General features: G+C 45.9%; 1 protein-coding gene across 4 annotated transcripts in view; it reads left to right on the top strand.

Moving 5' to 3' along the window:
- Positions 1–26,487, top strand: part of LOC143321227 (tetratricopeptide repeat protein 28-like) — a 158,925-nt gene that overhangs the window by 80,553 nt on the left and 51,885 nt on the right. For all 4 annotated transcript variants that reach the window (XM_076731437.1, XM_076731438.1, XM_076731440.1 and 1 more), the window contains 3 exons: positions 11,460–11,607; positions 17,093–17,365; positions 18,780–18,910. In XM_076731437.1, coding sequence (XP_076587552.1) covers positions 11,460–11,607; positions 17,093–17,365; positions 18,780–18,910 — 552 coding nt within the window. The remainder of the gene's footprint in view (positions 1–11,459; positions 11,608–17,092; positions 17,366–18,779; positions 18,911–26,487) is intronic.

Raw genomic sequence — 26,487 nt, forward strand, 5'->3', positions numbered from 1 at the left:
GTCCCTGGCTTCTGTTTCTATTAGTGTCCAGGCCTGCGGCTGCACAGACAACACTTCAGTGAGTGCTTTCTCGACGTGTGGCCATTTCTCTGCTGCAGCTGCTGCCCTTCTAACTCTGTAGCTTAAGGATAGAAATATGACACCAGAGAACACCCATAGTATTCTCATGCCCTCACCCCGCTGTCCTTTCTTCTCCACTCCGCTCACGATTTCACATCCAATTTTTCCATCGGCCAGTGACGCCCATTCCCCTAAGACCCCCAGCTACTGCAGGATCACTGGACTCCCCTGTGTGTGTGTGTGTGTGTGTGTGTGTTCTCTTATTGATCATGGTTGTGTCCCTGTGGCTTTGGGCTCCTGCTGTTGTTATCACTGCAGTGTGAAGGGTGGGGAGGAGGGATTGTGTGTGTGTGTGTGTGTGTGTGTGTGGGTGTGTGTGGGTGTGTATTTTTGTGATCTAATGGGATTTACAGCACAGTGTGTTTTCACTTTGAGCTTCTTTTCTTGCCTTTATATTTGCAACAAGCACGATCATTTACAGAATTGTTCTCACCGTAATTTCAGCCTATTTGGTCTAACAGCTAGATAACCATCCAGCAGGGGAAAGGTAACAATGGAGTACAGGAGGCATTAACAGTGAGTATACAAAGGATCTCTGGAATCACTGTAATCACGAGCAGAGCTAGGGTGTCTAATGTGATAAAACAAGACCACGTTCAGATTCCTCTTTCAATTAAAAACTGTTTGTATGAGCAATTAAAATATGATGGATGTGAAATTGGTTTTAATGGCACTGCTGAAACACCCCAGTTCTCTTTTCACAGAGAAAATTGATGCAGAGAGGGAGGGAACGGTCACGATGAAACACAGCGAACGTTGTTTATTTCACATGACGGAGGAGTTAGCATTCAACAGCAGAAGATGTAACGCCACCATTTCACTCAGAGTAAAGGTGACAGAAGGAGAATCCTTCCTTATTTCACCCCATTTCTGCCTCCTTTATCCACTGTTCCCCTTTGCTGAAGTTCTCTGCTCAGTGGGTGTGGACAGGACTCTTATGATGGATTGCACTCCTGGTCCTCTTGAGTGCATGCATGTGAATAAATGGGTGCAGTGTGCGCATGTTCCCCCCTTCCTTCCCTTTTTCCTCAATCTCAGTTTTTTTTTTTTTTCTCGCTTTTTTCCCAAAGTTCCCCTTGCCACCCTGCTCCATCCTTTTCTCTCACTTAAGCCGTTTCGGACATGCGTGCAGCGTGTGTGTACTCACGCTCACACACACACAGACAGGCCAACACACTCGGCAGAACTACATAGCACTCAAGGCACCATTCCTCCGTGGCCACAGTGATTAATTACTTTTAACAAAGCAAACAGGGTCTTGCTTGTCCGGATCAATCTTTTTCCCCGTCTTGGTGCGAGGCGCTGTCACCAGTAATTGCCAAACTCTGTGTAGTATGAAATGAGGGCCACTTTCACCTCTCCCTGGTCCTAAGCTAACCATAGCCTCAATTTTCTCCGCTTGTGCGCCCGCTCTCCCGGCTCCCATGTCTCCGCTGTCCTCTTCCTCCTCTTATTTCCTCCTCCTCTGTATCTCCACCTTTTTTCCTTGTAATGCAGCCCCCCTACTTGGGAGCTGCAGTGCTTTTGAATGTCGCTGTGAGCTGGGGAGTCATCTCATTTTACTGTGGATTTAGTGGCTTCCATATGCTTTTAGAGCAGCACTTACGAAAATCAAGCATCATGTCTCTTTCCATCCATGCATACTAATTGGCATCGCTCTGCCAAGCTGATCAAACACCATTAATCTATTTGTAGTATATATTTGTTTCTAAATGAGAAAATTAATACATTCTGCTACTACAGCCAGCTGGGTGCGGTGAGCCCCATTGATTGTTGGCATCCACAGTATGACTCATAGCTCTGAGCAAGTGTTTTTATTTGGCTTGCTGTGTGCGTGTGTGTGTCCGTGTGTGTTTTCTGGCGGTGGATCACTTTTATGTTTAGACCGGGTGCCAGAGGAGTTTCAGTGGATGTATTTACTTTTTTTTTTCCTGAATGCATAAAGTGTCCACAGGTGGCAAGGAAACCTGTTCACTTCATCGTGGCCATTGAGTCACGCAGCATGCGTGGAGATAGATATCAAAGCCAGGGAAGTACAGCTAACGTGATTAGCAGGCGGACACAATTAATGATGCATGGTGATGGCCAAAGAACGCTGAGGGAACTTGCTGTTTAATGAGCTAACACAGACTGTGCAGATGTGTTACAGGACCACTCAGTGTTATCAGAGGCAGACACCTCCTTTCAGTAGAACTCTGCCAATTAGCCCCGTTATGGGAGTTGACTGTCAGGATTTCGGTCTAAAATAGTGAGTACTTGTTGCTTAAATGTGCATTAGCAGCATTCTGCTTGTTAAAATGCAGGTTTTCTTCCTCTGCAGCTGTGACACTTCCCGTGAAAATGGTACTGCTGTTCAGCTCAACTACATGTGGGATTGACTGATAATTCTCAATAGGCGAGCGGGCCTGAAAAGGACTCTCCTCATTAATAATGAAAAATCCACGCTGGTCCAACCATAATCTTACTTTTTTTCAGCTTCTGAAATTTTCCCCAGCCCAGCAATGTGCTGGAGCATGTCATATATATGATAAGTAGAGGAGCCTGTCCGCCCGGGACTCATCACACACTTAAATTGGTGCAGCATGGAGTTCATATTGCAGTGTGGCCGTGGGGGAATTAGCGAGTCTATATATAAACCCCGGTCGCATGTGTTGTGAATTAAAGTGCATTTATCTGGTAATCGCTGGGGAGATCGCCGTGTGCACAAGCATGGCAGAGCAGTGGTGCAGCAGCTACAACAGCCCAGTTTGCGGATGCTGCTGCTGCACTGGGAGATGGGAAGGAGAAACAGGTCATACACAATAAAGAGCTCTGATAGCCTGGATGGCAGTAGACATGCACAATACACTAGGATGGAATAACAAGAGGCATCTGTGTCTCCTTCATGTGCTAACCTTTATCCCTCGCTCTCACCCTCTTCCTCTGTCATTCCACCTCCTCCTTATTTTAAGTATACGTCTAACCCTTTGGGCTACATCGCCATTGTCTTTCCTCGCCCTGCCCTCGTCTTTCCCTGAGTCCTCTCAGCCTCTCAGCGCCTTATCTGTGATTCAGCTTGCCTTTACTCAATCATGTATGACTCCTTACCAGCAGAATCAAAAGCAGTGGGGCTCATGCCATGCTTTTCATTAGAGCTTTCCATAAAGGCTGACTGTGAGCCTTTTGAAGTGTTGCAGGGCAGCTCTGGAGAAGCCACACTGTCAGGCAGCCTGTGCTGCTGACTCTTGTTTGATGAAGCAACTTCCCACTAAGGCCTGAGCAACCTAATGAACCCAACACAAGTGCTGACACTGACAAGGAGCTGTGCCTGCTGTGTGACTGTGTGAGGGGGGTAATGACTTGGTGGACTTTGCCTCTCTTTGGGATCTTCAAACTTGATACGATAACCAAAACCATAAGACACCTCGGGCTCAGAAATACTTCTTTTGCTTGGCAGCCGATTTTTCACACCTCAGAAAATGCTGGTTTCAACAGCTTGTGAACACGATGCGTTTTGTACTACATCAACCTTTGTCTCCCACAGAAATTCAGTACATTAGTTGACACGGCGTTTGAGATGTGACGCTCGGACTGTCACGCTTTGAAGAGGTGTTGAGAGAGGGGCAGCTGGACATGACTGCCCATCCTAATGGCTAATGGAGATGCCTGGTTTCTCATGTTGAGAACATGTGTCTCTCAGCCAGTGTTTACTAAGAGGAGGATATTTTTCAGCCATGCTTGAGTTCACTGTCAAAGCCAATTAAGGGAGTACAAATGAAGATGGAGGACGTGGTGCCTCGGGCCAGGAGAGTACAGAACGAGGGCCAAGTAGCCTCTTCTGTCGGCACTGTGGGCCTGAACACATCAGGGACACATATGGTCAGTGCTGCTTGTTCAGTTGGCATCAGCTTTGTATAATCTGTACCCATAATTAGTATTACAAAAAGCAAGTTTTAGTTCGTGAGCTTATTTGTTGCCTTTATGATTTGGAGAGGTGCTTTAATGACTGGTAAGAATTTCCTTTGTGACAGTCACGTGCAAGATTCAGCGGAGGACGCAGCTTTTATCCCTTTTTGGCTGCAAAAAATAAACTCTATATGTAAACCTTGCAGGTATTTTGTAGTAAAGCCTTTTATGGTCACTTCTAGTCAAGTCGGGGTGGAAAGCACTTCTGCAGTCCAGAGTTTGCTCTCTTTTTCAGGTTCACCATCTGGCCTTGATTGATTAAAGCTCCTTTAAGTAATTAATGCCTGCTTTAATTGAGAGTCAGCCCCTGTGGCTGTGGGGTTCGTGCGCAACGCTCAGGCAGAGCAGAGCCAAGGATCTAGTTGAGAGGGGCACGGAAATCTGTTTAGCACCCTGACCCTCTCAGCCTCACATCTCGAGACTCTTAAGATGCTAATAAGAATGCAAGTATGCTAGCTGCATCCATGTGACAAATCGGGCTATAAATCATAGCGGTAGAGTGTGACATGGCTTTTCTAACATTGGAATTAACGTGCTTGGAATCAGCGACACGCATATTGCCATCTTATCTGCTGGTTTATCACTTTCCATTGGTCTGTTTCCTTTGTGGAAACCGTCAGTTGTGGTGGACATGCACGTAGCGGAAAGAAAATTGAATTCCCTCTGCCAAACAGAGTATTGTGACAGCATGTCACTGCTCAACCCCACAGTTTGCCACTATTGTGCTGTTTCATCTGTTTGTGATAAATGAGCAATATCAGCTTTCCCCCTCTGTATCACTTTGACTGTCACAATGGATGTGCACCACATGACACCTCCGCCATCAGAAGCCCTGACCTTCTTTACTGAAGGCTCTCTTTGTCTTTTGGTAATTGTTTTTAGAAAACGTTAAACCATCCCCCAGCCAGATAATGCGAGACACAGTGAATACAGAGAGCTCAGCATTGATTCCACACACCTGACTATGACCTTTTCCAATCTGAAGTCCTGCGCTGGCTGCCAGTTTGATGTGAGCTGGCTAATCGATTCCTTACAGCCATGAGAGAGTACTACAATGTCTCTCACACTGAAGCCTCGAGGCAAGCTGGATTTTACCTGGGCCTTATTGTCGCCACTCACTGAATAATGAAACATTTACCCTTTAATTGCCGGCTCCACAAAGAATGATCAGTTTAATTTGCTCTCATTAAAGCCATCTAATCTAATGGGCTAATTAAGGGCTTTGGATGGAGCAGCAATCACCAGAGTCTACATCCCCCTTAGGGAGGAATACATCAATGCATCATAAATATTTTACTGCGTCTACCTACATGCAGATTGTAAGGTGCCTCAATTTGACTTGCATAAGTGCTTAACATGCACCTTTGATGTGGCTTACGTTGTTAACATAAAATCGCTGTAGACTTGACAAGGGTTGTTCTACAAAAGCCCACTAAGTCAGCATATAGGACGAAACAAAAAGCAACGTTTTTCATCGATTAGCCAGATTTATGCAGAAACCTTTCACTCAGCGTGAGGAAAAATGAGTCTGTCACCGTTTTTTCTCACTGACACAACACATGCACACAAATAATAGCACACTTCGATCAATGTGGGTCAGGGGTGGTTGCTGGTTTAGGGTTCAGTCTTATTAGATTGGGGAGATGGTAATAGACAGGCAGCTGTGTCATGATTCTATCCCTGTGACCCCAAGGGCAGAGGTTTATGTTTGGCCTGAGGCGATGGTTGTAATGCCCCCCCACCACCACCTCTATGAGGACTGACCTCAGACCTTTCCTGTCCTGGGGGAAGAGATCTGTACCTGCAGCGAGACACAGGAAGATGGGTAGAAACACACTGACTTGCCTTCAGATTTAACAGATTTAATTAAGTGCAGCGTCCATTGTGCTGTACTGTGGGTTTCAGCCTGTCAAGTTGAAGGGCAGAAGGCCCAAAGCAGCAATCATTCCATTTCACTTTTTTAGCTGTTCTCCCAGCTAATTTGTCATGGCCGACAGTTATCCCTGGATATTAAATTAAGCAGTTGACATTTTGTGTACCCTGTGAATCGACTGTGTCACCTTGAAAGTGTGGTGGCAGAGATTTGCACGCCATGGCTGAGGCACATGTCTGAAACCACGGCCGACACATGACATTTCTGGGTCACTTTGGAAACCAGGCAACGACACCTATAGTTAAAGAGCGTAGAAACAGGGAAGAAAGGCAGAAATCCCTTTGTTCCTGTCACACCATTAGCGTTAATCTGTTCCCAGTGTCCTGGCCTTTGTGGAAAGCTGATTTCTAGTAATACATGTTTGCTGGAGACAGATGGATGGTTTTCTTGAGGAGCTATTGATGTATTTTTCTTCAGTTTGTATTTATGTGTGTGTGCAGTGTATTTGCAGCCTGCTGTCCCTATTTGATGGTCTGATTTGGGTTCCATTATGTCACCAGCGGGGGTTCTGTTCAGAGTCGTCGCATTGGCACCAACTGCCCTGTGGGTGATCAGAAACCATCTGCAGCAGGCGTATCCTAAACGCACCACAGCAGCGAAGGGTGTGGCACGCTCTAAACTGAGCTTTCATGCCTTCTATTGATTTCCACATTTGAGAGCATCTCTATTATTGCTGATCACCGATCAGGCCACAGCAAGCCGCACAAGGCCTTGGGCTACTGGAGCACAGCTGGAGCAGTTGGCTCAATGACAGGCTGCCTGCCTGGGCGAGGAGTTATGCTGTTTGTTTAGAGAGACATCATTGTGGTTGAGATTTTACAGCTCGCGTGAATGTGTGTCAGAATACGGCTGCAACTGTCTAAATTACCTGACTGCAGGCGGGTTTCCAGCTCCAGCGCCCTTGATGCAGAGCATTTACAAATTACCTTGGCAATTTGATTTCTTGCTTTAAATGACAGATTCAGGATAGGGTAAACAAATAGATTTGGCAGTCTTTGGTAAGCATTTTGTCTTGGAAGCGCTACATGAATCTCGCAGTGCAACCTGGGGAAATTAACTTTGGGTGTATGCACACCTAGCTCATTTTAGACCAGTTGTTTCAGTTTGGCTTGTTTGTGCATATGTGAACACAACAATCGGACTTGGTTGTGGTGCAAAACAAGCAGGCCGTGATTGCTTACTGAGGGTGGTGTTGGTTTGCTCTTGACCCCACCATCCAAAGCAACCGGCTCAGTCATTTCCTGATGATTAAAGATAATCTACTCAAGTTTACCTGATGCGCCATCTGAAAAACAGTTGTCATGCCAATGTGCACCCATCAGAGCCCATCTCTGACTGCGAACTCTTGAGGCGGCACCTCTTCTAATAAGATGCATCAGGATTCATTGCTTTCTAGTTCTAGTCGTCTACTTCAGTCTAGACGCTCGCTGTGACTGGATATTTTCTTCATTTGATGATCTCTGGTACATTAACCACACAAATGCAACAAAAGCAATAAAGAAGAAGACAAAGGAGGAAGAGGAGGAAGCATTTTGAGGCAAATCTTCCCCATAATATTTCTGACCAATGACAGAATATCTTGCTTGTGCATGGCATTTGTTTACAACTTGTAAATGTTGCCCCATGAACACAAACGAATGGGCATATGCGAGAACTGTCCCAGAGCTGGAACAAAGCTCTTAAGTGTAGGATACATACATATATCTGTGGCATATGGTATGTTTTTGTCAGCATTCATCCTATTTTAAGAAGGAAGTTGCATCCTGAGTGTGTACATGCAGCATGTCCACCTTTACTTTAGGCCAAATCATCCTCCTGTTGCTCATTGTATGTGCCCATTTGGCACAGTGAGCCGACATATATTCTTCCTTTAAGCCTGTTAGGCCCAGATCTTGAAGCAGGATAGACAAGCGCAAACACAGACGAGCTCCCAGGGGCTGACAGCACCCCGGGGGTTACAGGGGAGTCGAAGAAGGGGGCAAGGACATATGCTGAGGCATTAATCTGCTAATAGAAAAAGAGCCTCGAACAGCTGGTCTTGCGCCAAACTCCCAATCTTAATCGTGTCAACTTTCTGTTCAGCTGCTCTGACTGTGGGCCTCATTGTGAACAACAGAGCTGCCACTGAAAGAAAATTGTCCACGTTTCATTGTGATTTTGTGTTCATTTCAAGTGTCTCGTTAGGGAGAAAGTCATCTTATGCAACCGTGGTGTGCGTGAGCTTGTTTGTGCATATGTGTGCGGAGAATGTTGGTTCCCCACAGCATGTAGCACAGTGTACCAGAGTGAATAACTTTTTTTTTTTTTGCATCATTTCCCTCTTCCTCCTAAGCATAAAAACATGAATATTTAAAACTACATCAAACACATTCATGAAATATTAAAATGCTCGAGAAACAAGAAAAGCTTTTATCCTCTCTCTTATTCATATGTGTTTTCCTGCCTCTCTCTCTCTTTTGCTCGCACACACACACGTACACACACATGTACTGGCACGCATGCGCATCAGCACTCCGCACTTACCCACGGGTAAGAACGACAAGCCTTCCCACTCGATCCACTCTTCTGTGGTATCAGCACATTGCTGCATTAAATAGAGGAGGCGAAGATGCAGGAAGGTTCAATAATTTAGCCTGGATTGAATTCAGGCAAAACACGGCATTAGAAGCCTCTGCGTGTGGATGTCATGTTGTACAAGACACCTAACAGATGCATCACATTTCAGGAGGGCCTGAGTTCTGTGAGAACTTTGCCTTCGGAGGAGTCATCCTCTCTAATATGCATCCTGTTTGGGGAGATGGATTTTGGCTGAAAGATTAAGCTCTGACTCGTAGCGTTCTGTTGTGTATGTAATGCTTTATGTTGACAGGGCAAAGTTAATCTGTGGAGCCCTCTCTTTTCCTGTGATACTCCCTCTTTCTCTTCCCCCGATACTCCACGTCTCTCTATCTCCCTCTCTCAATTTCTCTCTCTCTCTCTGTCTGGCTAAGGGCTAGAGGCTGTGCTAATCACTGTAGCAGCAGCTCTAAGCAGATGCTGCTGTGTTTTTAGAAAAGATCCTGTTAAGCGTGAATTTAAAAAATGTTGTGTAGGGGTAAAATCTTGCTCTCCCCTCTCCCATCACGCTTCGTGCCAACAGCATAGCCAACCTGTTGGTGTTATTTCCGCAGCTTTGTCCTCTTTTGCACTATTTGGTGCTGCCCTGCTGTAGTATTCAGCCACTGTAATGTAAATTGAAACGAGCCGTCTGTTTCATGAGCAGCACTGGTTGAATTGACTTGTTGGATTATGCAGAGGCTGAGGTTATATCATGTGTGCATGTCTTTGTGCAGCTACATGGTGTCTTTTGAAGGCAGCGAGAGATTAATGGCAGAAAAAAATCCTATAAGACTGTGCTGCGCATTGATTCTGTCATTTTGGTGGATTCTCGTTTATGCATTTGTTCTCGTGCTGCAACATTTTAATGCACTCTCTGCTCAGTCTGGTCTTTCAGCCTTATGTAGGACAGGATGGAGTAAAATGGACGGATTAAAGAAGATGGCAATTTTTGTTCGAAGCGAGCCTTGTTTTATTCATCTTTGTTCTCGTCCTCTTTCCCCTGGTCGTCTCAGTCAGGGAGATCTCCGGGTGAGCCTCCGCATTGTAGGCTAAATCTAATCAAAGGGAGAAGTGCTTTTAAATGTCTTTTGCTCCCCGGGGCGAGACGTTTGTGGGCTTCTCCACTCTCGCCAGTGCGTCCTGCCCAAACTCCACCGCCACTAGATGCAATTAATATTGAGCGGATACCACGGCCTGCACTCCCCTCATATAATAACAGTGTTGGAACAAAGGTTAATGCTTTGAATCTAATCTGTGTCCTCGTCATTTTCAATGCAGTTGTGATGCATGCGAAGGGAGGTAGAGACGTTGAGGGGGGGCAGCAGGTCTGGAGAGACGTTGGTAGTCGTTTCAGGGCTCGGACAGAAGCAAAATTAATTACTGGTCTCTATAAATTCTATGTCATGTCTCATTTTCTCTAATCCTCCCCGCCTTTTTCACTTCCGAGCAGTGCTTACAGAGAAGCTTGGGAAGACTAATGAAAAGGCCTCTTAGATGCTAATGGCAAATTAGCCTTCGTGTCACTTTTGGAAGCTGTGAGCGGAGTGACTGCCTGTTCACTGAGGAGGTGGCCAGACAGCGGCCTGGACTGCTGCTGCCCAACACACACACACACACGAAAATGATGTAGAGGGCAAGGTTAGCTCTCTAAACATGACAGATAGTTTTAATTTTAGACAGGTTCTGTTGTTTATTTGCCTCACACAATGCTTATCCCTCATTTCTCTGCTGTAATTGTGTGTTTCTGACACACGAGCCCAGATACGACTATTCTGAGAGACAGTTTGCTTTCTCTTGGGGGGATTTAGTGGTTTGGATGGTGAGTAACTAGCCGGATCTGGTTCCAGCTCTCTTTGCTGCTGTTGTTAGACTGGACCAGAGTCAGGTTTAACTACTCACCAGGATTACTGTCTGATCAGGCCTTAGACACAAACATACTGAGTTACAAACTTGCTTGGATAAAACATCTCTTCTGTCTGGTGAGTCCAAGCAGACACGCTGAAGAAAAAAAGCGACTTATTGATGGGGCTTTGGATCCCAGAGACAGCGTCTGTTTTAGTTTTCAATCTGAAGAATGTTCCAAAACATTTTAGTCTCTCACAGAAAGATACAGTATGTCAGCAGTCGCATGCAGTTTATGTCTCAGTGGTGCTGAATTATTATACTCCCAACAATGTGACTTGGATGACAAATGCAGTTAATTTTTGCCTGTTTGAAGAACCAGCCACGTATCCCAAATGCCGTGTTATTGTGCCGCAAGCCAATTTCCCCACGGGGACAACTAAAGTATCTATCTCTGTCTGTCTCAAAAACATGACACAGGCACACATCTGACGTAAAAATATGGCAAAAACAGACTCCGGCCAGTTATTGTTTTATAACTGCGTCCTGACAAAGGGAATGCACAATCTGAAGTATTTATTGTTGTTCTTTTATTGGGCTGCAGACCGGCTTGACTAAGTAGCTCTCCCTCATTCTCCTTTTTCTTCCTCTCTTGTTATTTTCAAACACAGCCAAAGAGAAATCCCAGTGCTGTACTTGTGTGCAGTTCTCTCCCACAGCTAACAGAAGGAAAAAACACCGAGTGGAAAAACAATAGTTGCTCCTGAGAAGGCAGCCAGCTAGAGTGTAACATGTGCATTTATGTAAAACTTATAATCCAATTAACAAGTACAAAAAACCCAGTGATCACTCTATTATGGGAATACAAAGGAAGAGAGGTGCCATGTTCAGAAAACTGCTCATGTGGAAAAAAAATCTCAAACGGCGTGAAATGAGTGTGTCTGGTAATGTGTTTGTATAAACCCTGCGCCGGTGCACCTCGACTGGAGCCCTGACGTCTCTCACCTCTCTCCCTCTGCAGGCATACTTCCGACAGGGTGTTGCCCTTCAGTACCTTGGTCGCCATGCCGACGCACTGGCCGCCTTCGCCTCCGGGCTGGCCCAAGACCCCAAGAGCCTGCAGCTGCTGGTGGGCATGGTAGAAGCCGCCATGAAGTCGCCATTGCGAGGTAAGAAGTTGAGAATCCGCTCATATGTGTGCTTTGAGTGTCACTCTCTGCCGGCGTGTTTTGTCCTACAACCGCTTGGGAGCCTCTCTCTGAGATAATCCTCACGCTCCGTCAGTCAATAAGTGTGTCGGGCTGACTTTACCTGTCAGTTTCTTACTCGCCGGGCAGGCCATCTCTCTATCCGTCCATCTTTCTGTCTTTGTGACTGACTGCTGGTGTCAAATACTTACCTCCGGACTCCGAGGCCGGACGCCTGCAGCTTCAGCATATCTTATTGTCAGTCGGGCTGATCACACATGCAGATATCCCGTTATCTTAATGAGCATCCAACACTAATGCCATTGTCTGTGTCTGGCCCTGTGTAAGCCTTTTTCCTAAAGCTGAGTGGATTTATAAGTAGAGTATTCAAGCCTAGATTGTTACTAAAATGTGTTGTTTCTGTTGTGCATTATTATCTGTTGTATCAGCCAACTGCAGTGACCTGATTGTCCATGAGTAATCAGTGTGGGCCAGCCTAATGAGCCTCAAAACAAACCTGGCAGCAATTTCCCCTCAGATGACCACTGCAGAGGATTTAATATTCTTCAGATCTGGATGGCACCGACTGCCAACATAGACTGAGTCATGCTGCAGTCTTGCTTTGTCATCAGCTCTTTTCCAAACGGTGCTGAAAACTGTGCCTGTGAATAAATGTGGCCTTGTTTTATAATCCAAAATTTACTGAACTGTACAATGAGATCAGCAGCTCTGAGGGGCTTTGTTCGGCGAGGAATCAGCTTTTCTTTGATTGAATACAGTGCTCTTCTGAATATTCGTGTGCAAATGCAGAAGAAAGAGAAGATTGCAAAGAGAATAAAGAATGGAGAGCCCATCTGAGCGACATTGAGTATATGAGCCTGTCGCTGGAGCCAAAACAAGAAAGGGCTTTGGGTGCGAGCCCAGACTTGAGCATCATGGACCAGAATTGGTACTCTCAGTAGGGGAAGACCAACATTTAGCCCAAGCCATAAATCTCTTAATTGTTTACCCTATTTCCCACAGTGCCAGGCAACCAGCAGAGGACCTAATCCAAGGTGTGTTTAGGAGAGGTAGCTAGGTCAAAGGATTAGGAGCAATGATCCTCTCAGAGGGGCTCCTGGCACTGGGGGACGATAATCAATGCTACGCCAGCAAACGGGGAGGATAATCAGTGTTACTCAGCCAAAGTCCCCTGATAAGTGAAAGGTGGGCGAGCGTTGCTTTCTCTCCTTCAAGCAGGCTTTTCACACATAGTTCCTTGTAAATTACTGGGATCAGCTTTCAGGCAACGCTCGTGATTTTACTGTTAACGCATGCAGCTACGTTCAGGAACGCCGCCATCACACACGCGTAAAGGGACAGTCCGGCAAACGGACGTAATGCAGCACTCATGTATGCCAACAGAGGAAGAAGAAGATGGAGTAAGGCCTGATGTCCATGCATGCGGGGGGAGATGTTGTATTATTTTCAGGAAGATGGAAACAAAAGAACTTGTATTGCAAGGCAGCCGAAAAAGGTCAGCAGAGCTGTGATTGGTTTGCTGGCTCCAAGTGAAAGCGGCTTTCATCAGACATGCGTAAGCCATTATGTGCTTGTCCCTGCGATGTTACTTCTTTCATTCACGCACAGCTGTATCAGCATTTTTCCTCAAATGTTACGAGGTCTTGAGGTCGGAAACCGGCGGTAGAGATTTCCCATTCACATGACCCCGTGCAGGGATAGACTGCATGAGTGAAAGAGGCCGAGGAGGAAGAGCGCCACGCTCCTGGCAGCCATGTTTATTCACCCCGTTGCACACTCATCCCAGGATTCAGCTCGTTCATTACTCATCCACCAGTTTACATGCAGTTGAGAAGAAACTGGGGTTTTAGGACATTTTCTTCAACCCCTCGAGCCACAAATTTGGCTTTTCAAGCTGCTACAATCCTATACACGAACTCACTGTACTCAGCGGGTTTTCTACCTGCTTGTTTTGGGTCCTAACTACATTGTAATTACACTAAAAAGGCGTAATCCTTCTGTAATTACACTTAAATCTCTCATAGCAGCTCTGTCAACATGACATCATCCCCTCCTGTGCATAAACTCAACGTTGCTGCCATGTTGCCAAGAAAGAGTTGATTGTATCTCGCCGTGTTTGCAGTGTTCACTTATCTCAGTCATTTATCTTACCACAGACATCTCGACACACTGTGATGTTTACAGTCCTCCCAGAGCACCTTTATGTTTGTTTTTTGCCACAGAGCAAAGAGATCCGTCTGATGACATTCATACCAAAATAAATACATTAGGATAGAGGAAGACAAATAATGAACCTCAGAGAACAATATCAAGGCGTATGTCTTCAAGGACACAGTGTAGTGAATTCATCAAAGCTTGCTTTGTTTCGGCGATAAATTTATTATTATATGTGTAACACCCCAATTCTGAGTGTGTCATATGCAATTCAGCCCTGTCTCCGTGGCACACACACTCCCACTCCTCCTCGCATAGATCAAGGTTTCTTCTCATTATTCTAGAGTCTAGCAGCTGTTGTGCTCTCATGTGACTCATACTGTATTTCCCACAACAAAGGGCTCTCACACAAGTGGAAACTGGTGCAATCTCACCTCCCTCTTCTTGCTGTATCTATCTCTCCCCGTCTGCCACTTCCGATCATCCTGGCAGCAATTTTTCCTCCGCTATCAGCCTTGTCCATCTGTAGCATTGAACGAGCTGTGGGAAATCACCCTCTCATGGTTTTATCTATTGGAGGCTGTGTTTTAGTATGTATGTACAGTAATCACACGCGTATTATTCTTACTGTTCGTCCTGCTCCACTTCTGTCTCTCATTCAGCTGCTTGGGGCCAGAGAGAGCGCAAAGGGTCCATTAGCTGTTAATTATTGGACTGTTTTCCACATATGGTGACTAAAAAGGGGTTTTTCACTTGACGATCCCTGCAGATAAACAGTGGAGGAGATGGTTGCACAGTGTGGCAGGTATTGACCCAGGCTGGATCATTGGCCGTTGAAAAGCTTCTCCTTTAACTGAAGGATTTGGAGCCTGTGTTCATTAGCATCTGTCCTGCTGAGGAGCCTTTGAGCAAAGTGCTTTTGATTCCTGAATGCTACGAGCACCATAGGAGTCGCTGTGTAACTTACCCTGACATCCGACCTCCCTGGAGAGGAGAAGAAAGGGGAGATTATTTCGACAGAGATCAATAAAGTGTCACATTATTTCTTACATTATTTCCAATGAAAAGACCAAACCCCTCCTAACAAGCGGCCCTCCTAACAAGATGCATGTGTGGCCACAGCCTGATATACGTCGCTTATTCCTTTGTGCTGTAAAGCTCAAAAGTCCACAGCTATTAAAAATGCATCAATGGGCCACACTGTCGCACTGGGCTCCTTCATTACAGTCAACATGGGCAGTGTAGTTTATTTTAAGATGGTTCCACATGCACCGGCCTGCTGCTGCAGCAAACCAAATCATTACCAAATCTCCCAACTGATCAAACCTTAATTTGAAAATGAAAGTTCGTATTTGTAATTTGTTATAAATGTATGTCTTCAGTAGGAATTAGTGGACTTGCCGCTGAGTACCACGAAGAGAATTGGTTGGAAAGTCAGACCAACACATGGGGTTTAGAAAGTTTATCTTGTCATAACTGCACATCAACACATGAAACCACACTGGTTACAGACTTTTCTGATAAATGTAATCAGATTGGATGGTAGCACTCTTTTTTTCCAGTGTTCTCGTTTGGTTGTTGTAGCTTTCGTTATGCTAAGAATCATCCTCAAACACAGGAGGGAGGGTCTTTATTCACATGAGGTGTTTGGCAGAATAACTCTTCGGTGCATTGCACAAATGTATTTCTGCCTACATGTCATGATAGGAAGGTGTGACCCTGGCTGCAAACACAAACTTAAAAAGGCTCTTACAAGACAAAAGGGGAGAAATGACTCTCTGTTATGATTCTGCATCAGCTGCGTGCATGTCAGTGAGGCACAGGTTGTAATTCTTCTTCATATCTCGATACAAGGCTCAGTAAACACCCCAGTTTTAGCATTTTCCAGTGTGTGTGTGTGTGCCAGAGTGTGTGTGTGTGTGTGAAGCAGCACACTCGAGTGTTGTCATAACTACCTGTTTATGAATGCAGCAGCCATGACACCTTTTTAAAAAATGATTCTCTCTGTGTTTGATTTATGACTCAGCTCTCGGTGTCACTCTGAAGGCAATTACAAGCTATGAATGGATATTATATGCACGCACTGTCTCTGTAAGCACGACATTCTGCCAAGTGCTGGAACAGAAGCAATGCTCTTGAAAGAGCATCATCAGTTATGCTTTTGAGTGCTTGTGTGGGGAAGCATCGCATATTGTGTGTGCGCGCGTGTGTGCGTGCGTGCGTCGGAGTGAATTAATGTCTGTGTGTGTTTCGTAGAACTACCGAGTTTGTTCAGATATTGTGACTGTACACTAAATGTTTGTCTAAACAAATGAAAGGAGTAGTTTATGAAAGCTCGTGCCGGATGCTGAAATGTAGACTACACTCACAGCCACACATCTCCAGTTTGTGCAGGCACCATAACGCCACGCACTCCTCTGTAAAGCGCTTTGACCTAATTAGTAGCTACTGTGCTCAAAATATTTGCAAATACAGGGCCATGAGAATTAAGCATCCCCCAGACACACTCCTATACATGAATGCAAATATGCACCGACACACACAAATTCATCAATAGACACAAAAACGCGCACACACTTGGGCGTGCCCCCCTTGCCCCCCTTCCTGTTGTTCGATGTTGGTGTCTGCCAGAGGGCTTTGTAATCTGGAGGGGCTGTGGATCCCGAATCCCGGGCGGCCCACCATTGATTTATGTCATTGTGTGCGTTTTCAGCCTCTTCAAAGGTCACCTTGTGTGTCTCCTTTGCTCTGCATTCATCTGCTGCTGCTGCTGCTACTGTTGTGCATTAGCTGCATTAGTTTCCCCATCACTCCTTAAAACTCGATCTCAAAACCTATTCAGCCTCCTGCATTCTCCCAAGCAACCGTATCAACTGACACGAAGAGAAGGCAGAAATATAATTTCACCGTGCGGGTTGTAAAGACAGTTACCCACAATGCTGTAAACTCGTGCCATTTTTATGCAGAGCTGTTGGAAATTGCCTGAGATTACCCCAGTCGGAGCGGAGGGAACAGAAAAATGGTTCACATGTTGACTTATTGTCAAATTGTCAGTGAAAGCCGTCACTCAGCCGAGCTGCAGGCTATGCTTATCCAGGCAGACAAAACACAACCACTAGCAGGGAAAAGCACAATCTGAATTCAGGCAGCAGTCACGTTTGTCTGGTTGGTAAACACATAACACTGTTTCTGCAATCACACTCAGATATTGTTGTCAGTCACCATGTTAGCACAAGGCTATGCTATGGAGTCTGTATCTAATCTCTGTCTTACTCATGTCCTTTCCACACAGAGTCTCTCGAGCCCACCTATCAGCAGCTGCAAAAGATGAAGCTGGACAAAAGTCCCTTTGTGGTGGTGTCTGTGATTGGCCAGGAGCTGCTGACAGCGAGCCACCACACAGCCTCTGTTGTGGTGCTGGAAGCCGCTTTGAAGATCGGCACTTGCAGCCTCAAGCTACGCGGCTCCGTCTTCTCGGCCCTCAGCAGCGCCCACTGGTCCCTGGGCAACACCGAGAAGAGCACTGGCTACATGCAGCAGGACCTGGAGGTGGCCAAGACCTTAGGTAAGAGGCCTGAGCCGGGCAGGAAGGGATGAGAAGTTCAAAAAGGGCTTCAGTTTTCCTTTAGCGATTAGCCTGGGTGATTATCTTCTCAATTAATTAATCATTTTGTCTGAAAGTGACATATGTAGAACACTGTGTCCCAGAGTCTAAGCAATAGATTTGTTAGTTTTGTCCAATTAATAGTCAAAAAATGAAAAGTATATATTCAATTTAGAGTGATATAAAAAAAGAGAAAAGTAGCTATGGCAATTTTGCTCGATAAATTGCTTTAACAAGTAATGAATTATTTATTCTATCACATCCTGTGCAGACATTCATGGTCCCCAGAGGATGAATCTTACTGTCTTTAGTGACTTTTCATCCAGTCAGATCAAAGTTTGAGCTAATTTGTCCAATATTTTGTTCAGTTTATGACTAAATACCAGCAAACTAGTGACATTCCCAGCAGCCCCAGCTGTACTCTGTGTTAAAAGCTAATTAGCAAACAATTAGCTAAATATCAGCATGTTAACATTATATTTATGAGCATATTAGCATGCTAACATTAGCACTTAGCTCTAAGCACCACTGTGCGTGCCTCACAGAGCAGCTAGCGCGGCTGCAGACTCTTTTTCTTGTGTATCTTAATGAAAGTAGAATAGCAGTATATTTCTTTCATGTTTTTAAATGTCTAGCTTTGCAGTGAAGACTTTCTTTTTTTTATCTGGTGCCTATTTTTTTTTGTCCCTTTGTGTTTTCACTCATTTGAGCATCTCGCACCAAAATGTAAGGTAAGTCAGATCTGTGAGAAACTGACAGGATTTGACCCATTTCCTCACTCAAAAATAGATGTTACTTTCAGTGAGTATGGATACGCTGTGTGGGTGTTAATACAGGGAGAGGAGAGAAAGTTTGAGAGAAAGACAGTAAGGGAAAGAGGAAAAAAAAAAACTTCAGGTGGTTGTAAGATTGAAAAAAAAAACTGAAAACAGAGAGTAGCACAGACTGGCTCCACTCTTCTCACCCCCACACAGTTTGACACATGACTGGGCAGAGCAGCTGAAGATAAGGAGCTGTGGTTCTCAGGTGGAGCACAGAGACTTGGGCTGTACTTTGGCCCTGTCTGTGGGGCCTCTCTGTCAGGCAGAAATAATAAGGCTTTCCCCTCTCACCCTCTGGAGCATTGAGATCAACACCACCAGCTGTCAGGGAAGCTGCTCTACTGTGGAGAACTTATAACGGCCACTTTCCCTTTTAAGGGTGCAGTGGCATGTCGGTGGCATAGATGTGGTTCATCACGTCGCTGTTCAACGGTGGCAGTGGGATGATGTGAAATAAACACTGGTTGCTTTGTAATCACGTAGGCCGCGCTGCAAATATGCTTCATTGGCTCTTTTCGTGTCCCCCCTCATCTCTTTGCCTTTTCCCTCTTCAGGTGACCAAACAGGGGAATGCCGTGCTCATGGGAATCTGGGCTCGGCATTCTTCTCCAAGGGGAACTACCGCGAAGCGCTCACCAACCATCGCAACCAGCTGGTTCTGGCCATGAAGCTGAAGGACAGAGAGGTAAGAAGCGCGCTTTGTGGGTTCAAAGGCAGTTGCAGCAGTCAGAAACGGATAGAGGAGGCTAGCTGTCATTGCAGAGGACAAAGAATCAAGGTTAAAAAGTTTTTTTTTTTTCTCTGAGTCTCTTATCATGTCGTAGGTGTGGGATTGTGCTGTGGCCAGCATTCCTCTATTCGGGCTGTTCAGAGGGTATCTGAAGGAGGAGTCTGAAGGACACAGAGATGCTGCTGCTTTTTGTCTATTTAAAAACACCAGTGTCAAGTTGGTGTGGAGAACAGATGAAGGTGATGGGGGTGGAGAGAGCGAGGCAGTCGGAGAAAAGGCCAGCAGGATCGCCTCAGCAGCTGGCTCGCCTTATTATCAATGCAGACCATTTATGCAGATATTATGCAGATGTTTATCTGGTCCGTGTAGCGTTAAGTCTGGGGCTTTGAAACATACGCCTGTTTTGGAATGTAATTTACACAGATTAAGTTGTTTGAATATGGGGCAGAGAGAGAAAAGAAAGAGTGGGAGGGAAAGAAGAACATGAAGGAGACGGAGGGAAATTAGTTCGACAGACTGATCCACTTTTCTTGACTGTTCGGTGCCCTCATTCTCTCTTCGCTCCCACTTCTCTCTCCTCTGTGGTCATTGTTGGGGGGGGGGGGGTTGACAGGTGCTTGTTCCAACACAATTCCCGTCACACGAGGAGAAGAATGGCCTTCGTTTCCCCTTCAGTCCTTATCCTCCCCACCAGGCCGGCAGGCCTGCTTGTTTGTGTTCCCTGATATCAGGAGACATTTAAACAGTCCAGTCAGAAGCAGCACAATGCACCAGGATGAAACTAACGGCTGAAGAATGAGGCCAGAGGTCCCTCTGACATCTCTCCCTCCCACAGTTTGAGGATGTGTGCAGAGCAGAAGTATGATTATGAGTCTACAGACGTCAGTGCCAAAACCCTCTGTCATGTAATGAGGTTAGAGAGAGAGATGGGTGAGAGACATAGAGGACACATGCACGGTCCTCAGTGTCTGCTCTGAGGGTTTGACTGCTCTGCACATGGTTGGCTGTCGCAGTCATTTGGCCGACCAAATGTATTTGTGTGTTTTTGTGTTTTGTGCGAGTGTGTTTATTCCCACCCAGTATCAAATGTTCAGACAAGTACTGTTAGAGCTCCTACTGACATTTAAAGACCTGGCAGTGCGGTATATCACTATCAAGCTGCTGGAATCCATATTGCACCACATTATCAGGCCGCTGAGGCCTGAGCTGCTCACATGTTGCTTCTTAGAGGAAAACAGTACCCAAACTGCTCCCCCCACGCTTACACGCAAACGGGAAATGGACCCCTCATGAGTGTCCTGGAGCCTGCTGGAGGTCATTGAACACCACGAATAGTTGCATCATATGCAAAATGTCCCGATTGGCCCGGCATGGCCCACCCCACTGCCCCCCCCCCCCACTCTGCTCTTGTTCCTCTGAAGGCCCCCTAATCAGAGTCATATGTGTGTCACACCACCTGGTCTCCCTCAGAACACACTGGGGCCTGGCGGATAGCTCATTACGGCCGGCCTGTTGTTTTTGTTTCTGATGTGGACGTTTTATCTGGCCTTTCTGAAGCTGAGGTCACTTCCTAGAGGCTGGGGACAGGATGTTGTTTCTGACTTGATTTCCAGCGTTCGGCCTGCAGTCTGGGAGCGCGAAGAAGAGACTTAGAATGAACTGTATGGCATCGATTCCAATCCTCAGTGATAAAGGAATATGTGCCATATGTGAATCGAAATGACTTTAATTAGAGTGCTTTGCAGTTGCTTGAATTTCCTGGAGACTTTAGTGAAATCATATACAGTAAGATGTTTGATGTGATAAAAGGACCTGGTGGACCATGTGGCTTTGATATGACGGGGATGTGGCTTTTGATTCTGGTGTGCTTCAGGTTTTGATCATGTGGGTAAAAAGCTTGAAAGATGATAACAGACGCATTTAAATGAACTCTGTGAACTTCTTACAGTTTGTGTGTGTGTGTGTGTGTGTGTGTGTGTGTGTGTGTTTGTGTGTGTGTCGTTTTTTGTGTCTGGTGACAGACTGCCACATTTAAAGGAAAATCCTTTAAAGGATTATTGCAACTCAGATTTTTGTTTTTTGGCCGCCACTCCTATGAGTTATAATGAGACTGTACTTATCAAGTTAAACTGCTGAGATGTGGGCATGCAGTGATATCATTGGACGAGTGGTCTGACTTCCTGGTCCGGCTTTGACCTGCGGTTCTCACCATAGCTGCACACACAGGCATTTTTTTTTTTTAGACATGATCTCGCGGCTTGTTTACAACCTGTGTCGTGTGTTTCTTGACACATTGGGCTTCATTGCAGCATTATCACCATGTTCCCACATCTCAACAAGGGTTAGTTTTGGTTAATTTCAGTAGCCCGACATTCATTAAATGGAAACTAACCGGTTAATTTTGAAGATAAAATGCAAAATAATGGGAAATGTAGGGGCTGCTCTCCTTATTTTAGCACGCTAACGAGTGTGTGCAAATTGACTTATGGACTGACATTCATAACCAGTCAGAAATATTCTCTGTGGTTAATGATTTGCGTCCCTAATCTCAGCAATTACTGGAATTACTGTTTAAGTAATTTTCCCTTAAAGGTGGCAGTACGATATACAGTTTGTACCCAAGCAACGTCTCAGCCTTCTGTGTATGTCTGTTAATACTTATATGCCACAGCTAATGTTAAGTAGTTGCGTAACTCGAAGCTCTGGTTTACCACAACACTTCAGCTACTAGTCTGTACTACAGGGCGAACAGTGGCCTGTGTGTGATGAAGGAGAAGAGAGAGACAAAAAACAGAGATCCCACATGAGTGTTCTCTATAAATCAGGAGACAGCACTGTACCTTGGTCCTGTTATATCAGTAAAGGAGCCATGCATGGGAACTCTTTTCATCCTCTAATAACCAGGGAAGAAAATCTCTTTTGTGACTCTTTAGGGCTCAAGGCAGCAAAAAAAAAAGCCAGCCGAGTGTTGGCCACTTGCCTGTAGCTGACCGGCGGACTCTGTGACACTAATAAATCGTCCTGAATCTGACCAGGATGCTCATCTATAAAGTCAGAGAGCTGGGGGAAAAAAAGAAAACAAAACAGAAAAGATGGCCGAGCTGGGGAAAGGCTCAAAGAGTGAGCGCTCTGTCATCCGCGACTGGGACTGGGAGCTGCAGTCCAAACCAGTGAGGTCATAGGCTAGCGTGAAGTTAGTGTTTTTCTTAAGCTCGCTGCCTTTTGGAAATATCCTTAGCAGATTTTCAGCTGTCATATATACTGCAGATAGAACATAAACACACTCCCTGGTCGTTTTAGCTGTGTGTGTCTTTTCCAACTTTTGTTTTTGTCCCAGTTTCCACACCTGGCTTTATCCACGGCCTGCCAGTAACCATCTTTAACAAAGGCCTTCTCCAGTGTTGTGAAACAGAGCTGTTAAACTAGGTCTTTCCTCTCCAAACTCCCTTTCTCGTCCCCTCTGTTTGTCTGTGACGTTTTCATCTTAAATAGTAGGTTTAACTAGAAGGAGGTAACCCCTAATTTGGGGTGTGAGTATTTAGGAGAAGCTGAGGCGGGCTGGCAGTGGTGCACTCTGTAATTATGTCTTGTGTGATGTTGAAAAGAGTCTCCGCTGCTGACTCCCCCAACCCCAAGTTGAAATGGAAATCACGATCGGGGAAAAGTAAAAAGGATACTAACAATGTTTTTTTTCCACACACTCCGCAGTTCAGCTCTGTGTCCTCCCGCCATTCTCTTCTTTAACTCATTCTTTGTTTATCCGTGCTCGCTCTCCCTCTCGCTCCATCTGCCCAGAGGAATTTACCCAAACTTTGCCCCTCACTCTGGAAGTGACACGGACTATTTCATCATGGCTGTTTATCTTGCTGCGAGTTCGGGGCCGTGCGGATCCCGCCGGTCTGGACCCTCGTTCCTATAAAGCGGCTGAGAGATGAGCCTCTAAATACGGGGTGAGGAAGAGGCCTAAGTGTGGGTGTTCCTCTTGTCAGGGTCAGGGTTTGTCAGTGTTTGTCAGCACTCTAGCAGAGGAGGGGATCATTAAGGAGTCATTAGGGCATGAACGTGTGCCTCCGCCGCCTTTCTTGAGGCCCCACGTTAATGGAGGATGGCGGGGGGGGGGGGACTTGGCACCCCTGTCTCTTTTCTTTAGCCTCTGCTGCTTTGCTGATTAAGAAGGAGGATTTGGGGATGATTAGATGGGCTAATTTAGCTGAAATGCTGGGTGGGGACAGGAGGAGAACGGTGTCTGTCTAAATAAAAGACAACACTTGTCTTGTTCGCTGTGCACACTTCATAGGGGAAGGTAGTCTGTGAGTGCACTCAGCTGTTGATATTACTTTTCCAGTAAAGCCACTGTGAGCAGTACCACCACATACAGAAGTACCTGCTTCCTCACCTCCTGTTGTGCTAGACTGAGGCACAGAGCTCGCCATGGTGCAGCGGCTCTAACAGCATGTCCAGCCCGCTGTGCCTTAATGACACACAGGCTCTCCTCGGCCCACTGGTTTAGAACTGCTCTACAGCAGCTCGCTTAGCCATGAATCATGAGAGATGGACGGCGAGCATCAGCCAATGGGCCATGACCAGAACTGGGAAACAAGGATTTGTGTGTGTGTGTGTGTGTGTGTGTGTGTGTGTGTGTGTGTGTGTGTGTGTGTGTGTGTGTGTGTGTATGTGTATTAATAGGAGCGCACATCTGTGTTCCCCTCTTCCAATGGTACGTGAATGTGTCATGTCCTGTTCATGTGTGTGTTTGTCTTGGAACGCGTTGGTGTGTTTGCAAAGAAAGACTAAGAAGGAGATTTTCGGATCGTGAAACATTTTTTTGTGTGTAAAATGTGAGATGCTTTTCTACCTTAAAGGCTTTCTTTGAACTGTCTTTGAGATCTGCTGCTGATTGGATTGTTGCAGCACACATGCATCATTTTCACAAATCAGCAGAAACATGTGTGTGTGTGTGTGTGTGCGCGCGCATGTGAGCGAGAGAAAGCGTTTTTGAATGCGATGCCCGTGGCTATGATTTGTGCTTGTACAGGTTGCAGTGTAATGGTGTATGTATGCCCCGCAACGTAGCGCTGACCCAGAACATGGCACTCCATGTGTGCACGCACAGCAAAATCAAGGTTCATAAACATGTGCTTTCTCTGTGTGTGTATGCACATGTATGCAAACGTGTGTGTGTGTGCTGCACGTTTGCTGCATTGGAGGTGACGCAGCTTTGTGTCTCCCCCAGTGGAGCGTTTGGAAGATTGTCAGAGAGATGAATGACTGCTGTTATATCGACTACTGCTCTCTGCCTCTCCGCCGCCTCCTCCCTCTCTCCTTCCTTAGTGCCCCATGCTCCACTTCTCCTTCCCTCCACCCTTCCACATCACCTCCGCTTCCTTCCTTTACTTTTCTTCCATCTCGCTCCTTCTCCACACCTCCTTTTACCCTCTCTTCATCTCATTTTTCTCCTCTGTGTCCCTGTTTGTCCTATCCTTTCTCCATTTTCCAGAACCTCAGACCATGTCACCGTTATTATGTGGCGGAGTGGCCTTTAGAAAGAGCAGACACAATCCACTTTTAAAGGATTCTTTGCCATCAGGGGTTTGGATTTTCAGATTGGCTCTACAGAGCTGAATGCTGTATGGGTTCCTACATTTACTGATTAAAGCGTCAATACACAAGCATCACAAGCCCTGCTGCTAATGCTGCTCTAACAAGACCTTAATCTAAACACTGCAGTGCCCTTTGTAGATTGAACTGCTCACAGTCGGGAAGTTGAGTAATTTGTCTGGAATATTACACCTTGTCTATCTTTTTCTCCCTTGCTGCTCCAATCAAGGGCAACACAGAGGGACAGATTAGATCACAAATAAACAGTGACATGGTCACAGGAGAGTCTCTCGCTCTCTGATACGCTGTTTGGGCGCACAATATGATTATAGATGACAACCAATGGACGCATAGATGGTGCTCATCAGAGGGAGGAGGGAAGCCAGCCGGCTCCTTGGGGTTTCCACTGCACCACAGGACACAGAGTACGCCGTAGAGCTTTTAATCATTATGAAAATCAAACGTCCGATCATTAATCCTGGCAGAGGGATTTGATGTCGCACGGCAAGAGGGATGAAGACGGAATGTGCCAACTCATCTTCCCTCAATAATGGCTGACGATAAGGGATGGAGCCCGATTAAAGGCGTCAGCCGGCGGAACGTTAGTCCACATTGCTTTGATTGAAACGAATTGCATGTCAGTGTAGCCAACTGAAACGCTCCCACCTCCATTTCCTCCCAGTGTTTTGAGAGGTCCCAGAAAAGTTCTCATTTTCTGGAAAGACTGCAAGTAGCCCGAAGAGGCTGGTTAATGTGCTGGCTTTCAACGTGCATGATTAATTCATTATCTGATCTCAGTAATCCTTATTACAGAGGGGGTGAGACATTTTCATGTAAATTTGGATTCCTGCCATCAGGGCAATCTAGGTGTTATTCACTGGTGACCAAAGATGCATCCGAGTCCAGACTTGGAGCAGACCTCCCAGTTAAACCTGGCACTCCCTCCTCTTCTTCGCCTCCAGCCTCAGTCCAGCCCAGCCTTCATCCACGCTGACCAGAGAGCCATTTAAAGCTCTGGAACTGCATCCCTTTCTCCAGTCCGATCGATAGTGGAGCTGTCAGCAAGACGAATGGGGGCTTTAGGAAGTCCATTTTAATGAAGGAGAAGGCGAAGGAGCAAGGGAAAGAGAGGTACTTGGATAAAGGGGGAGTAGAAGGAGAGGGGGAGAGCCACCAAAGGTAGTTATGAAGGGAAGGAAGGAAGAGGGAGAGAGAAAAGGAAAGAGAGAGGCAACGAAGGAATGCGTGTATGTGTTTATTGAGCATGTGTGTAGAATTATGTGTGTAACACTGTCTCCAGTGACAAGGGTTGGGGAGGGGTGGACCGGGTTGATTTAGCTACAGTAAGACCTATTTCTAGCTCAGCAGTGTGAAATGGCTCCTTAGCTACAGTAACTTGTAAAGTACACCCCAACACAGAAACCTATATTAGTGGACTGAGGGGATTTCATCTGGCCTGCACACCAACACCACATCAAGTCCTCTGGCTCATGAATCATGTCAGCAGCTCTGTGGTAAAAAGATATTGTTGTGACAGGGGAGAGCTACACATCTGAGGGAACTCCCTCCACAACTGCCCTCAACCAGCACACTGGCTCGCTTCAAAAGATTTCCGTGCATTTGCACTTAGAAGGCGTCCTCTGGAGCAGACATTTAATTTTGTTGATGTTGTAGTTTTGTTTTCAGCCTTTTTAATTGGCATTCTGAGCTAACACCCTTTGCTTTACATCAATATGCAGAAAAGGCTGCATGATAATTGGTGATTAGGAGCTGAGGTCACAGGTTAGGCACAGCCAGCGGTGTAGGCCAACAATTTCCTTTGGGCAATGGCCCAGCCGAATCCTGTTTTCACTCACTGGAGCAATTACTAGTGCTGATTAGTCGGTGCGACTATGGAAATGATTGTCGATTTATGCATATAGCCAAACACCTAC

The sequence above is a fragment of the Chaetodon auriga genome, chromosome 5, assembly GCF_051107435.1.
Source record: "Chaetodon auriga isolate fChaAug3 chromosome 5, fChaAug3.hap1, whole genome shotgun sequence".
NCBI lineage: Eukaryota > Metazoa > Chordata > Actinopteri > Chaetodontiformes > Chaetodontidae > Chaetodon > Chaetodon auriga.